Source organism: Anomaloglossus baeobatrachus, chromosome 4 (assembly GCF_048569485.1).
Source record: "Anomaloglossus baeobatrachus isolate aAnoBae1 chromosome 4, aAnoBae1.hap1, whole genome shotgun sequence".
Lineage (NCBI taxonomy): Eukaryota > Metazoa > Chordata > Amphibia > Anura > Aromobatidae > Anomaloglossus > Anomaloglossus baeobatrachus.
In genome coordinates, this window is record NC_134356.1 from 449,454,029 (window position 1) to 449,469,853 (window position 15,825).

Below are 15,825 nucleotides of genomic sequence, written 5' to 3' on the forward strand. Positions count from 1 at the left end.
GTGAGATGCCATGCCTCAGTAGACAAACTCTACTTGTGAACAACATGAGACATCAGTCTCAGCTGTAATTTATGCTCAAGACCACATGACAAGTTATTGAGACAGTGACATGCTTCTACATAAATGCTCTAATTTCACGATAGACTATGACTGTAGCTTGAAGTTGTAACATTTTACATAAATTTCACCTGAAAGCCAAGTATCCCTAACCTTTTCTGAGTATGATATATCCACAGTATTTGTGGAGTGAAAACTGCAGCAATGACTGCATCGTTTAGTGCGGATACTGCATTAGCATATACAGCTTGTGTGAGGTTACTACCTATTAGACAAAATGTGTGTGTGTGTGTGTGTGTGTGTGTGTGTGTGTGTGTGTGTGTGTGTGTGTGTGTGTGTGTGTTTGTTTCTTTCTCCCATAAAAAAAATAAATAAAAATAATTATCTATCCACACGCATACCAACATGTACTACATATTACTGCAGTTGCAAATCTTAGTAATATGGGCATTTTTGCTACAGATCTGCCATAACACTTACACCAATGAAGTAAAACAGAGATTTGCCATATTTCTTCTTGAACTCTGGTCTGATTTTTAGCATGTCCACTTCACTTCGGGACACCATATTCCGGATCAATACTTTATCCTTTGTTCCTTTGCCCTTAAATCAAGAAAAAGTAATTGCAATTTCATCACTGACAAAGTTTTAGAAAATGAGTGTTTTTAGCAACACTTTCCCAATAATAGATATTGGAAGTCTAATTATACTTTATCTGGTGGAGAAATCAATCATGGAGCTGAGAAGAAAAAAAAAAAAAAAAAAAAAAAAAAAAAAAAAGAAGTCTAGTATTTAGCCCAATAAAAAAAAAATTGGGCATATATAATATATTTATATAAAAATTTATTATTTTTTTAAAGAAAAATGATAAAATGTATGTTGGGAGTATATAACAATATATGTGGATGACTGTACATGGACTCTGGTAAACCACTGCATCGTTAAATATAGAAAAAAATGCAGCCCTTACTATTGGTCGGTGCAATAAATTTATCTTGTAAAGTTATTAGTTTGTAATCACAGCAATCCTCCAAAGAGGGATACCACTTAGAAATAAATGATTAAAGCAATTTTTTGAGGCATAAAATGTAACTTTTAATCTATTATATTAAAAGCTTATAGACAAGCTAGTAACCCAAAGCTCACTGGACTGCTGGTAACCAGCTCTGTGTGAGTCCAGGGAGCCTATGACATATAACAAAATAATCAAAAAAACACAACATACATAAAGAAATTATTGAGTGTGATAATCTCACCCAAAGTAGAGACAGTGGTCCCAATAGTGAGTGCCAAAACAAAATTATCAGAACTAACTCAATATAAAAAACCAAAATAGCGTGAGGTGGTCCTCAAAGGAGGAATCCACCAACATTAGGCTTATTTATAGAATGAGTTATGAACGATCTCCCCCATTCATCGCAGCTTGGGGTAGACAGAGCTTCCTCAGAGGGTCCTCACAGCATCCAGCTGGCCCTATAATGTCCCTGAGGAGAACTAGTAATGTCTATTACCCCAATGACTTCCGCCCTCACAAGGGCAGACCACATCTAACCCTCTCTTGGTACCCCTACAATGTTCCTGGCCCTCGTCCCGACGCGTTTCATCTCTCTAGAATCATCAGGGGACTCTGGATACACATAGGAGGTCAGAGGTCTAAAGCCCAAGCTATTTATTTATTTTGTTATATGTCATAGGCTCCCTGGACTCACACAGAGCTGGTTACCAGCAGTCCAGTGAGCTTTGGGTTACTAGCTTGTCTATAAGCTTTTAATATAATAGATTAAAAGTTATTAGTTTGGAGAACATTAAAATGATTCAATACAAGAAACTGCAGAGATCAGAAGTGCTAATAGACTTCAATGGAGTATTAATGTAAAGTATTTGCATGACAACACATGCAGCACACCACTCTTCTGGGTTGTTCTGCCCACCACAGTGATCTACAGCACTATAGTGGGTTGCATGATTGCACTATAAGGCACTATGGGCTGAGCGATCATTAGGACATTGTAAAATTATCTATCACCTATATTTGTCCATCTATAAGTTTTGTTCTATGTTCATGCATTAGAGCAGGTGTCCCGAATGTGTGGATCCTTGGTGTGGCTCTCGGCTGTCTGCTAGTTTTGTGCATTAGCATCAGGTCTAGAGAACAGCCATGAAGAGCAGGTTTCCAGATGGTGACTTTTGTGAGTAGCCCTGCAGAGAAGAGCAGATCTGGACGGTCATATACTGAGGGTGAGTGGGGTGGAGAGATAAATATGATAAGCTGGAGACTGAAGGGTAATGTTAGTTAGAAGGCAGTTTGAAGCTGGATGCAACAGTGTGGTGGAAATGCTTGAAGCGAGTGTAGGAAATGGAAACCCTGGATGTAAGTATGTCGTCTGAATAGAAGGGGGCACAAAATCTTGCTTTGATTTTTGTGGGGAAGTTTTAGTTGTCATTATGGCAGTAATATAGGGCTCTGGGGTGGCATTACTGTTACGGGCTTTAACTGTAGCTCGCGACCATTTCTCAGAGCTGAACCTCGCTCTCAAGGTAAGAAAGGTTGGGGACAACTTCACTAAAGCATCCAGAAAAAAAAAAACCTTTTAACCTTCCCGGCATTGGACGAATTGATATGTCCAATGTCGGGTCCCAATCTGATGCAGGCTCCGAAGCGGATTGTGCATCATTACTGGAATATTACACCAGGAGCATATGCCTGTAACAACAGCGAGAGGAGCCGAGCTCTGCTCACAACTGATAATCCATTAAGGGGGTCGCCGACACGAGAATATACATTGCACAAGTGTTAGCCACGGATTAATTGGACAGCACTTGGACCAATATTATTCAATGGGGCAGTGCTGTTGCCCGATTTTTTGCTGTGAAAATAGGACGACACGTACCCATTCAAGTGTATGATAGTGTGGAAATCATCGGACTGTGCTCAGATGACATCTGATTACTGTCCGTTTAATACGGACTCACAGATTGAAGAGGATGGGGAAATTTTGTTTTCTCCATCTTCCCCTCACAGGGCTCGGATTCTCTCATCTAAAAGAATAGGATCACTCTAAAGCTGACACTGAAACTCTGATAAGATAGTTTTATCCGAGTGTCATTTGCATAATCGATCTATTCTCTTGCATGAGAGAATCTATACTTGTGTGACCCTAGCCTAAATGTCAGTCTGAACCTGGCATTTAAATCACGCGGTGTTGGAGGGGTTTCCTATGGTTTTCCTATTCCTGCTGAAACTCCTGTGACGGACATGGTGATGCGTCTGTCAATATTGTGACCCTAAAAGTCTGATCAAAACATACACCAAATCAGAAGATGCTATAAAGAGAGCTAAAAATCAAAATGCCATAATTATTGTTTTTCATTCGCTGTAAACATTGCAAATAATACAAAGTGATCAAAAAAATGTCGTATCTACCCCCATTTTGGTATTAATGAAAACATCAGCTGACAGCAAACAAAAAAAACCCCTCACATAGCTTCATCGAACAAAAAATGTAAATATCAGAAAATGTAAACAAGCTAGTTTTTTTATTTTAAGGTTTACATTAAAAAAAAAAAGAAAAAACAGCCGCAATTATATAGGTTGGGTATTACCATAATTGTACAGGTAATTTTTACTTTGGAAAAATCAAAATCCCATTTTCAGTACATTGAATGGTAAAAAGAATGGAGTCATTCAAAATTAAAAATTGTTCCGCGAAAAAAGAACAGTTCATTACGGCTATGTTGATGGGAAATAAAAAGTTATAGCCCTTGGAAGAAGGGGGAATAGAAAAATGGAAGCGCAAAACTGGAAAAATTGCCTGGTTGGGAAAGCTAAATAAGTGGGAGTTATCACATATACAAAATTTCTAATGGGAGAATCATTCATATTTTACCTTCATGGAGTCGTACAACCTGTCCGCAAAATACAGTGGCTTGTTCTGAATACTTTGCACTGGAATAAGAAGACATCAAGGAATGCATAACAATGAGTAATGTCAGTAAATGGTTAGGACACACGTCACAAAACTTGGACAATGAATTGAGGGATGTGCTATAATGAAGACTCATACTAGATTTGTTACACAGTGATAGAACCATTTATATTATTTTCTAATAATTAAAATCAAATCGCGATATATATAAGTTAGACAAAGAATATGTAACACTTAAATAACACTCACCCAGATTGACGAAAGCATTCTCCAAGTCACCCTTCACTTCCTTCTTGATGCTCTCCTGCATGTCATATGGACTGTAGCTCTTGTACCTTTCGAAGACTGAAATATAAAAACACAATTTACAGTTATCAGGCCATGCTATAGTCCGTGCTATATAAATGTAACCAATAGTGAGGAACCCTTACCTTTCTGTAGGTGTGGAATGCTTCTTTCGGTCATGATTGAAATCCATTTGCTGACATCTGTCCCCTTCCTCTTTACTCCAGCCTCATACAGATCCTATGGTACATAGATTGTAGCATTATTTCCAATTGTAATACATGCATCATGTTTCTAGCAGGTTTTGGCCTTTCTACAGAAAAATGTGGTAAGTGAATTAATATAAAGGAAAATGTGTGTTACAAATATTTAGCATCATGTCTTTAATATTTAGGGGTACTTTGCACGTTGCGACATCGCTACTGCGATCTTGTCGGGGTCAAATTGAAAGTGACGCACATCTGGCGCCAGTAACGATGTCGCAACGTGTAAAGCCTAGATGCACCGCTAAACGATCGCAAAAGCGTCGTAAATCGGTGATCTATGTAGTGTCAGTCATTTTCATAATTTCGCTGCAGCGACAGGTATGATGTTGTTCCTCGTTCCTGCGGCAGCACACATCGCTGTGTATGAAGCCGCAGGAGCGAGGAACTTCTCCTTACCTGCCTCCACCGGCTATGCGGAAGGAAGGAGGTGGGCGGGATGTTTATGTCCCGCTCATCTCCGCCCCTCCACTTCTATTGGCCGCTTGCCGTGTGACGCCGCACGACCCGCCCCCTTAGGAAGGAGGCGGGTCGCCGGCCAGAGCGACGTCGCAGGGCAGATAAGTGCGTGTGAAGCTGCCGTAGCGATAATGTTCGCTACAGCAGCTATCACAAGAGATCGCATGTGCGACGGGGGCGGGTACTATCGTGCTCGGCATCTCTAGCATTGGCTAGCGATGTCGCAGTGTACAAAGTACCCCTTACAACTGTAGGTAGAAAGTGATGCACAAGTGTAATCTTGGTGATGGGAATTGTGCTTTGACACAAGGTAAATGCTCCCTTGTAAAAAAAGAGAATTTTGTTACTTACCGTAAATTCTTTTTCTTATAGTTCCGACATGGGAGACCCAAACCATGGGTGTATAGCTACTGCCTCCGGAGGACACACAAAGTACTACACTCAAACGTGTAGCTCCTCCCTCCGGGCTATATACACCCCCTGGATGACAATCTACCCAGTTCAGTGCAAAAGCTGAAGGAGGACATCCACCCATAAGTAGAGATAGAGTAAAACTCGGCAAGACCAGAACTCTGTCTACTAACAACAGCCGGTGAAACACACGGAACAAAAAACTGCCAACAGGCAACAGGGAGGGTGCTGGGTCTCCCATGTTTGGAACTATAAGAAAAAGAATTTACGGTAAGTAACAAAATTCTCTTTTTCTTTATCGTTCCTTATGGGAGACCCAAACCATGGGACGTTCCAAAGCAGTCCATGGGTGGGAAATAAACCAAACTGAGAAGTAGGCAAAACCTAACTTCACAAATGGGCGACAGCCGCCTGAAGAATGCGTCTGCCCAAGCTCGCATCTGCCGAAGCATGAGCATGCACTTGGTAGTGCTTCGAAAAAGTGTGCAGACTGGACCACGTGGCAGCCTGACAAACCTGCTGAGCCGTAGCCTGGTGCCTGAAAGCCCAGGAGGCACCGACAGCTCTGGTCGAGTGCGCCTTAATCCCCGGGGGAGGAGGCACCTGAGAACACTGGTAGGCATCGGTGATAGCCGACCTGATCCAACGAGCTAGGGTCGGTTTAGAATTAGCGAGACCCTTGCGCTGACCAGTGGTTAGCACAAAAAGTGAGGTGCACCGCCTAAAAACGGCGGTGCGTGACACATAGATTCGGAGCGCCCGCACCAAATCTAAGGAGTGCAACGCCTTCTCAAAACGATGCACAGGGGCCGGACATAAAGACAATGAAATGTCCTGGTTAAGGTGGAAAGGAGACACCACCTTAGGGAGAAAGTCCGGAGTGGGACGAAGAACCACCTTGTCTTGGTGAAACACCAAAAAGGGAGATTCCGAAGAGAGCGCAGCCAAATCAGAAACTCTCCTGAGAGAAGTTATGGCTACTAGAAAAACAACTTTCTGTGAAAGTCTAGACAAAGGAACCTCCCTGAGAGGCTCAAAGGGGGGTTTCTGTAAGGCCGTGAGGACCAGATTAAGGTCCCAGGGATCCAAGGGCCGCCGGTAAGGAGGAATGATGTGAGATGCACCCTGCATGAAGGTGCGCACCTGAGCCAGTCGGGCGATACGCCGCTGGAACAATACCGACAAAGCCGACACCTGTCCCTTGAGGGAATTGAGGGACAGACCTAGCTGTAGACCAGACTGTAGAAAAGACAGGATGGTCGGTAAGGAGAACGGCCAAGGAGCATGGTCGGAAGAGCGACACCAGGACAGGAAAATCCTCCAAGTCCTGTGGTAAATCTTGGCCGAGGAAGACTTCCGAGCCTGAGTCATGGTGGAGATGACCTCAGAGGGAATGCCTGAAGCCGTCAGGATCCAGGACTCAAGAGCCACGCCGTCAATCTGAGAGCCGCGGAATTCTGGCGGAAGAACGGACCTTGAGAGAGAAGGTCTGGGCAGTCCGGGAGATGCCACGGCACCTCTACGGACAGACGGAGCAGGTCTGGGTACCAAGCTCGCCTGGGCCAGTCCGGAGCAATGAGAATGACTCGACGGCCCTCCGTCCTGATCTTGCGCAGAACCCTGGGCAAGAGCGCTAGAGGGGGAAAACACATAGTTCCGTCTGGCCTGAGACCAATCTTGAACCAGTGCGTCTGCTGCGAAGGCTTGAAGATCGTGGGAGCGAGCCACGTAAACCGGAACCTTGTTGTTGTGCCGGGATGCCATTAGATCCACTTCCGGAGTGCCCCACTTGCGGCAGATTGATCTGAACACTGACGGATGCAGGGCCCACTCGCCGCTGTCCACGGTTTGACGGCTGAGATAATCGGCCTCCCAGTTTTCCACGCCTGGGATGTGGACTGCAGATATGGTGGACTTGGAGTCCTCCGTCCACTGGAGGATTCGTTGAACCTCCAACATCGCCAGACGGCTGTGAGTCCCGCCCTGGTGATTGATGTAGGCAACCGCTGTCGCGTTGTCCGACTGAACCCGAATGTGCCTGCCCGCCAACAGGTGGTGAAAGGCTAGGAGAGCTAGAAACACAGCTCTGATCTCCAGCACATTGATCGAGAGGGCTGATTCGGACGGAGTCCAAGTGCCCTGTGCTCGGTGATGGAGAAATACTGCTCCCCAACCGGAGAGGCTGGCATCCGTGGTGAGGATCACCCAGGACGGAGTCAGGAAGGAGCGTCCCTGTGAGAGAGAGAGGGGCCGAAGCCACCACTGAAGGGAGCTCCTGGCCTGTGATGACAGAGCCACCAGCCTGTGCAAGGAAGAGATCCGCTTGTCCCAACAGCGGAGAATGTCCAGCTGCAGGGGACGCAGATGGAACTGGGCAAAGGGAACCGCTTCCATTGACGCCACCATCTGACCCAGCACCTGCATGAGGTGTCTGATGGAATGACGGCGGTGCCTCAGCAGAGAGTGCACCACCAGACGAAGGGACTGCTGTTTGACTAAGGGCAACTTGACAAGTGCCGGCAGAGTCTCGAATTGCATCCCTAGGTACATAAGTACCTGGGTCGGGGTCAGAGTGGACTTGGGCAGGTTGACAAGCCACCCGAACTGAACTAGCGTGGCGAGAGTGAGAGAGACACTCCGCTGGCAGTCTACACTGGATGAGGCCTTGACTAGAAGGTCGTCCAGGTAAGGAATCACTGCCAACCCCTGGAGGTGCAGGACCGCAACCACTGCTGCCATGACCTTGGTGAACACTCGAGGGGTCGTGGCTAAGCCAAAGGGAAGAGCCACGAACTGGAAATGTTCCTCTCCGATTGCAAAGCGTAGCCAACGCTGGTGTGAGACCGCAATAGGCCCATGCAGATAGGCATCTCTGATGTCGATGGATGCCAGAAAATCTCCTTGGGTCATTGAGGCAATGACCGATCTCAGAGATTCCATGCGAAAGTGCCGCACCTGAACATGCTTGTTGAGAAGCTTGAGATCCAGGATGGGCCGGAAGGAACCGTCCTTCTTGGGGACTAGAAAGAGGTTTGAGTAGAAACCGCTGAACCGTTCCCGGGCGGGAACCGGAACAATTACCACGTTGGCCTGCAGGGATGCCACGGCCTGAGAGAAGGCGGCGGCTTTGGAGCAGGGGGGTATGGACAGAAAAAAATCTGTTTGGCGGGCTGGAAGAAAATTCTATCCTGTAGCCGTGGGAGATGATATCCCGCACCCACACGTTGAAACCACACGTCTCCAAAGTGGGAGAGCCTGCCACCGACCAAGGACGTTGCTGGCGCAGCCAGATAGGCAAGAGGAGGCTGCCTTAGTGGCAGCGGCTCCTCCGGTGAGGACGCGGCTTTGCGCGCCAGTTTGATTTACGATCCTTGGCTGCGGTAGTGGACGAGGTCGAGGGCTTAGAGGATGACCAGTTAGAGGAACGAAACCTCGATTGGATCCTGCCCTGGACAGGTTTCCTGGCTTTAGTTTGTGGCAAGGAAGTACTCTTCCCGCCAGTAGCTTCCTTAATTATGTCATCCAGCTGTTCCCCAAACAGCCAGGACCCAGCAAAAGGGAGACTCGCAAGGTACTTCTTAGAGGAAGCGTCTGCTTTCCACTCTCGAAGCCACAAGATCCTGCGGATCGCGAGGGAGTTAGCGGAGGCCACCGCCGTGCGGTGAGAAGCCTCCAGGATGGCAGACATGGCGTAGGATGCAAAAGCCGAAGCTTGAGAAGTTAAGGCATCACTCTCAGGAATAGAGTCCCTGGTAAGGGAATGTATCTCCTCCAGGGAGGCAGAAACTGCCTTAAGAGCCCACACTGCCGCAAAAGACGGGGAGAACGAGGCTCCTGCCGCCTCATATACAGACTTGGCCAAAAGGTCAACCTGGCGGTCAGTGGGATCCTTAAGAGAGGTGCCATCAGCCACAGCTACGACTGTGCGGGCTGAGATTCTGGACACCGGAGGGTCTACCTTTGGGGACTGGGCCCATTCCTTAACCACCTCTGGTGGAAAAGGAAAACAGTCATCTGAACTACGCTTCGGAAAACGTTTGTCAGGACAGGCCCTGGGCTTGGTAACAGTGGTCTGAAAGCTGGAGTGGTTAAAAAACATACTCCTAGGTTTCTTAGGTGAGGTAAACTGGTGCATCTCTACCAGAGAGGCTTGTTCCTCTGACTCTGGTGGATTGAGGTTCAGTACGGAGTTAATGGACGCAATCAAGTCACTAACATCCGCATCACCCTCAGACAAGTCAATGGGGTACATAGAGGTAGCGTCTGAGCCCACAGTAAACGATTCCTCCTCGCCCTGTACCTCGGCACGTGAATCAGAGCCGTGGGAAGAGGAAGGAGAAGGGTCCCTGCGTCTCCGTTTAGGGGGACGGGGTCCTGGGACATGCTCTGAGAGCTCTGCAGAGCTAGGAGCAGCAGAAGCACCCCGAGAAGGGGGCTGATGCATGGTCAGCAGTGTCCGGGACAGCTGCCCCATGGAGTCGGCAAAAGACTGGGAAATAGCTTGTGAAAAGGATGCTACCCAAGCCGGGGGTTCAGCCACCGGGGCCGGAGCAGCCGGAGGGACCCCTGAGGAGGCTCCAGGCTGAGACACAACCATATTAGCACAGGCATCACAATGTGGGTATGTGCTTGGCTCTGGCAGAATGAGCTTACATGCAGTGCATACAGCGTACATGTTTGCAGCCTTGCTCCGGGTGACAGACATGCTGCTGAGGTGGAAGCTCTGCAGCAAGCAAACACTCCTGTAGAATGTCCTGAGAATGTAATAAAAAGCCCACAACCAGAGGTTGTGGCTTACCAGACCGCTCTCTGTGTGCCCTCCGGATTCCACAGCTCAAAGCCCAAGTGAAGCGTCAGCCCTCCTAAACAGCAGCAGCTGCAGCATCCAGCGCCGTCCAGTGTAAGAACGCTGAGAAAATGGCGCTGGAAGGAGGAGGGGGGCGGGTATTAGGCCAAGAGCGGGAAAACGGAGGGCCAGGGAGAGATGCAGAGAGAGATACAGGGGAGGGAACATCTCCCCAGAGGAGTGCCCTCCCCTCTGCTGGCCGAGCGGTGGGCGGCGCCACGCTATGCCTCTGTATGCATGACATGCAGAGAAGCCGAAACCGAAACTAGGCCCAAACTGAAGCCGGGGCCTAGATTTAACAATGCGGCCGACGAGCAGGCACCTTCGGCGCGGTTCTCAGGGGAAACCCCCAGAACCGGCCGGAATTTACAGTAACGATAAAACACATACTGTCCCCCTAATAAAAGTACCCGGGACCCCTGAAAAACGTCTCAATACTTAGCTTTTGAGACGCAGGGCCAGGCCCTGAGGGGGGGTGAACGCTCCTTCCAGCAGGAACCAGACAGGGCTGCGGATGGAGACCGGTCTCCTGCAAGCAGAGAGGACCGTGACGGCTCCCACTTCAAACCAGAGCCTCTCAGAGGATGTGAAGGAGCACGGCATGTGAAGGCTCCAGCCTTGTAAAGTCAACCTTAACAGCACCGCCGACAGAGTGGGGTGTGAAGGGACATGCCGGGAGTCCAGACTGGACCCGCTTTTCTTCCAAATCTTGAAAATCAAAATAAAAATGAAAAAAATATCAGAGAATGCAAGTGTGTGTATCCTCCTGAAACACAAAGCATTGAACTGGGTAGATTGTCATCCAGGGGGTGTATATAGCCCGGAGGGAGGAGCTACACGTTTGAGTGTAGTACTTTGTGTGTCCTCCGGAGGCAGTAGCTATACACCCATGGTTTGGGTCTCCCATAAGGAACGATAAAGAAACATTAGATCTTTAAGATAATGGCTGCATACGCTCATGATGAAATTATACCCTACATAGGCTTATTGAAAACTGTCATATCCATTGATCCACTTACTCTAGCGTCTTGGTCAATCTTTTCATAATCTACTACAGAGCTCTCCTCCTGTCTTTTCCCCTGAAGACATAAAAAGTAATCAATTAGGAGATAATAAGAGGAACAGTAATGCAACAGCTTTTAGCTCTGACAGAACAGAACACAATAGCTGATATGTTTTAAAAAAATATCTATATTTTGTGGTCAATTGTAAAGAAAAAAAAACATGAGATGTATTGAGAAATATTGACATGAAATCAGCTAACCATATGTTCGGTTTAGATTTTTACTAGGGATGATCGAATACCTCAAATATTCGGCTTCAGGAATATTTTCTGAATAGGTCGCCGCTATTCGACTATTCGCGAATATTCTCTACGCAATGTAAGTCTATGGGAAACCCAAATAACTATTCAGGCTTCCCATAGACTTACATTGTGTATCGAATATTCGCATAGCGGCGACCTATTCGTCGGATATTCGCAAAGCCGAATATTTGAGGTATTCGATCATCCCTAATTTTTACATCTATTTTTAGAAACTCATAGATCTGAAATTATCTCTGTTTATCCTCAACCACCTATAGTTGTGGCCAAATGTTGAGACTGACACTAATTTTATTTTTTCAGAAATTTTGCGACTCAGTTTTTATTTTGGCAATATGTATCAACTCCAGATTGTTATTAAAGGGAACCAATCACCAGGATTTGCTATACTGACACTATTAGGACGGAGTCACACTTGCAAGAAACTCGCGTGAGTCTTGCATCACATCACCCGGTATGGCCGCACACTCTCTGGACTACTGGAGCGTCTCAGCTGCATAGAAATACATGCGAATGACCCGCTCCTGTCAGGAGAGTGTGCAGCCGTGCCGGGTGATGTGATGTGATGCAATACTCACGCAAGTCTCTTGCAAGTGTGACTCCGGCCTTAGGCCGACTCTCTACATACCTGTAGTGGTCAGCTCAGATGTATAGTGCATATATGCAGTTTGTTCAGAAGCAACTAGAGGGTCTAGCGTTATATGGATAAGCTTCAATATTTTCTTCTTGCACAGATACTTTTTTGTTTTGTTTTTTTTACAGTATATGATTGTATTGGGTTTATGTTGACTGATATACGGTAATCTGTTAACTTTTATAAAATGCAATAAAAACTACAGTTGTAAAAGAAAAAAAAAAAAAGTGATCAGATGAATTGCATAAAAATGTCGGCAGGCTTTTGCCATGTAATCTGAGAGCAAAATGATATGTAATCAGGCTGCCTGTTTCCAGCAATGCATCACTCACTGGACTGCTTGGTGTAGTTTGGATAATATCTCTGTTGTAAATGTAGCAGTGGTCAGATTGCTGAGCCATGTATAACCCCGACACTACCACTGATTGGCAGTTTCCTCTGTACACTGTGCGGTGTCGGCTATTGCCAATCAGAGGTGGGGGTGGGGTTACACAGACTAGCTAGTTTGGCTTGCACCTAATCCTGTAGTGATAGTCTCCTGCTGATAAAACACTGTGTTGAAACGACAGCAAGCTACTGCAGTAAGTGATAAATCCCTGGAATCTGGGTCTCTGGCCCTACATTATGCTGCCCTCAGATTAACCCCTTCATGCCCTGGTCATTTTCTGTTTTTTTTTTTTTTTGCCTTTTGGTAATTTTGTCCCCTACTTCCAAGAGCCATAATGTTTTCATTGTTCTATCAATATAGCTGTATGAGGGCTTGTATTCTGTTGGACGAGTTGTATTTTTGAAAAGACACCATTCATTTTACCATATAGTGTAGTGGGGGGCGCTTTTCATAGAAAAGAGTGGGCTCTGTCACAATTTTCCCTAAGAACACTACTATGAATAAAGAATGGTATCCAAGAGCAATTTCTCCCAACGGTCCAGGAACAATATGACGATAAAAAAAAAAAAAAAAAATGCTTTTCCAGCGTGATGGAGACCAGGTCACATGGCAAAAGTAATAACCAAGAAGCTCATGAACATTGACATTTTGGGTCCATAGCCAGGTAGCTCCCCAGATCTCAATGCCTTTGTGAAAACCAACATTTGTGTCAACCTCAATTTTTGGCTACTACGGATCAGGAAAACTGTAGATTTTGTGATGTCTTTACATATTTTATTGCTGACATTTGGTTGATTTTTCTAAACTAAAAGGTGTCCTTTTTATTTACCTTAGCCAGAGCGACCATTAACTTTCTGAAGTCTCCTGACGTGTCGGACACAATGTCTTTTTCTAATTCTGTCTTAAATACTGAAAAAAACAAAAAAAAAAAACAATGTACTTTCATTGGCAAGATAGTGGTGAGAAGCATATAGATACACTCTAACAATCCTACTGATAGTTTATAGTACCCATAAGAAGAGGGACCCTATAACACTGTTCACCATAGATATTCTCATGGGCTCTAATATGTAAAGATAACACAGACGTATCTAAATCTTAAAGCGGACCTTTCAGTTGCCAAATATATGTAATTACGGAATTTTACTGGATGTTAAAGCCGGTGTTCTGAATCTGACATTTTTCTGTTGCTCCCATGCCTCTCCGTACTTGAGCTATTGCCCCTTTCCACCTGCCTGCATATAAATTTAGTCTTTTTATCCAAATGGGTGTGGTGTTCAACTGTTCTGCATGGGAGTTTTGAGGACCGCACCCGGTTTGCTAATATACTAAATTCATAGAAATGATCTCAGGAACAGAGCGGTGCAGGAGGTTATTACTATATTACTACAATCAGAATGCTATTAGAGGACTTATAACCCCAGTCTGCTGACAGTCTTTTGATTGATCACCATTATCTTCATTAATCCTAACTTCTCAAAGGCTCACCTAAGGCACAATCACAAACCAAACTACAATGTGTTGTGAAGATCCAAGGGTGGAAAACCAATGTTATGACTTTTATGAAAGCTCCTGTAGTTATATCAATTACATATTTAGATATAAATACTTATATTTGAGCACTGGAGCTAATATTCATTTGCTTAAGGTAGAAGATACTGGCTGTCTGATAATTATAAATTCTAATTATACTATGACAAGTTGAAGATTTCATATTTAACAAATAGAAAAGTACCTGCACACTCAATTATACCACTAGGAACCTGCATCAATCCTACGTTTACAGAAGAGCCCCGGAGGAAGCCCATGCGAAACTCGAGTTGGGGCTGCTGGCTATCACAGAGGCACTTAGGCTATGTGCGTACTTTCCGTTTTCACTTGCGTTTCTGGTGCTTTTTAGGTCCGTTTTGAACTGCAGCGTTTTCATTCCAAAATGCATGCATTTTGATTTTCCAGCAAAGTCAATGGAAATTGTGGATTTCCTGTCCGCACTTTGCGTTTCTAAACGCAGCGTTTAATTTGCATAATTTTGGCCAAAACCTCTGCGTTCAAAGATGCAGCATGGCAATTGTTTTTGCCATTTTGGGTGCGTTTTGCTAACATTGAAGTCAATGAAAAATGGCAAAAAGCCAGAAGCATAAAAATTCCAGCGTTTTACCTGCTTTTTAGGTGCAGAAAACATGCGTTTTGGACTTAAAAAACGCATGCTTTTGTGACATTAAAATAATGGAATAATAGGTCCCGTTACACATACAGTCCGACAATTAAAATAATGAAAAATATTAATTTATTGTTATATTACCGCAAAAACTGACAATACCGCTATATTATATGAAATAACTATTTTCTTTATTGTTTCAATAATTATGTGTTCCTTTTTTCCCCTTTTTTCATTGTGTTTGACTTTAAACTTTATCAGTGTCTTTATGTTCAAAACGCATCTGTCAAAACGCAATGGAAAAGCATGTAAAAAGCGCTAAAAACGCAGCCAAAATGCGGTAAATACGCATGCGTTTTTAGCGTTATTTTATGGACAAAAGCAAATTTGGCAAAATCAATTACTGCCAAAATGTGCGTTTTGAACTGCAAGTAGGACGACGCAAAGTGTGCACATAGCCTTAGAGAAATGGGTAAGCCTCCTGAGGACTTTTAATTAGGTCTTCACAATTAGGGATTTCTTTTGCAGCAAGGTACTTCTAACTACCATATGTTACATATTTACGTTGTCACCAAATGTATTTATTATGTCGGAAATTGTCCCCATTTTGATATATAGTACTTATACGAATAAGCATATAATTGTTCTAAGTGGTTACCACTCTATTTTCTTTGCCCATGGTTACCTATAATTACATCTAATTAAAGTTTGAAAAATCAAGTCAGAAAAGGTTAAAACACCTCACTGCCGCAAAGTTAGAATTCAGTTGGATCTTGTATAAAAAAGTGAATTGGTCTACGCGTTTCGGAGATTAATCTCCTTCCTCAGGACAAAAATCACATTACATTAATCTCCGAAATGCGTAGACCAATCACTTTTTTTTATACAAGATCCGACTAGATTCTACCTTTGCGGCAGTGCGGTGTTTTAACCCTTTCTCTGACCTGTTTTAACTGCACATATTGGGTTACTGCAGCAGACACTACATGCTCTTAAATTGGTTGTGACTCTCACAACACCCACAGATGAGCCTCCATGATCTGTCCTCTCCCCATTACTCTACTTGGATAAGAC

General features: G+C 44.8%; 1 protein-coding gene across 1 annotated transcript in view; it reads right to left on the minus strand.

The window, feature by feature from the left end:
• The window catches only part of ANXA2 (annexin A2), a 33,034-nt gene that overhangs the window by 2,221 nt on the left and 14,988 nt on the right, over window positions 1-15,825 (minus strand). Inside the window, exons 7-12 of the mRNA XM_075345591.1 lie at window positions 13,423-13,502; window positions 11,267-11,326; window positions 4,415-4,508; window positions 4,233-4,328; window positions 3,945-4,003; window positions 538-660 (exon numbers count right to left, since the gene is read on the minus strand). Coding sequence (XP_075201706.1) covers window positions 538-660; window positions 3,945-4,003; window positions 4,233-4,328; window positions 4,415-4,508; window positions 11,267-11,326; window positions 13,423-13,502 — 512 coding nt within the window. The remainder of the gene's footprint in view (window positions 1-537; window positions 661-3,944; window positions 4,004-4,232; window positions 4,329-4,414; window positions 4,509-11,266; window positions 11,327-13,422; window positions 13,503-15,825) is intronic.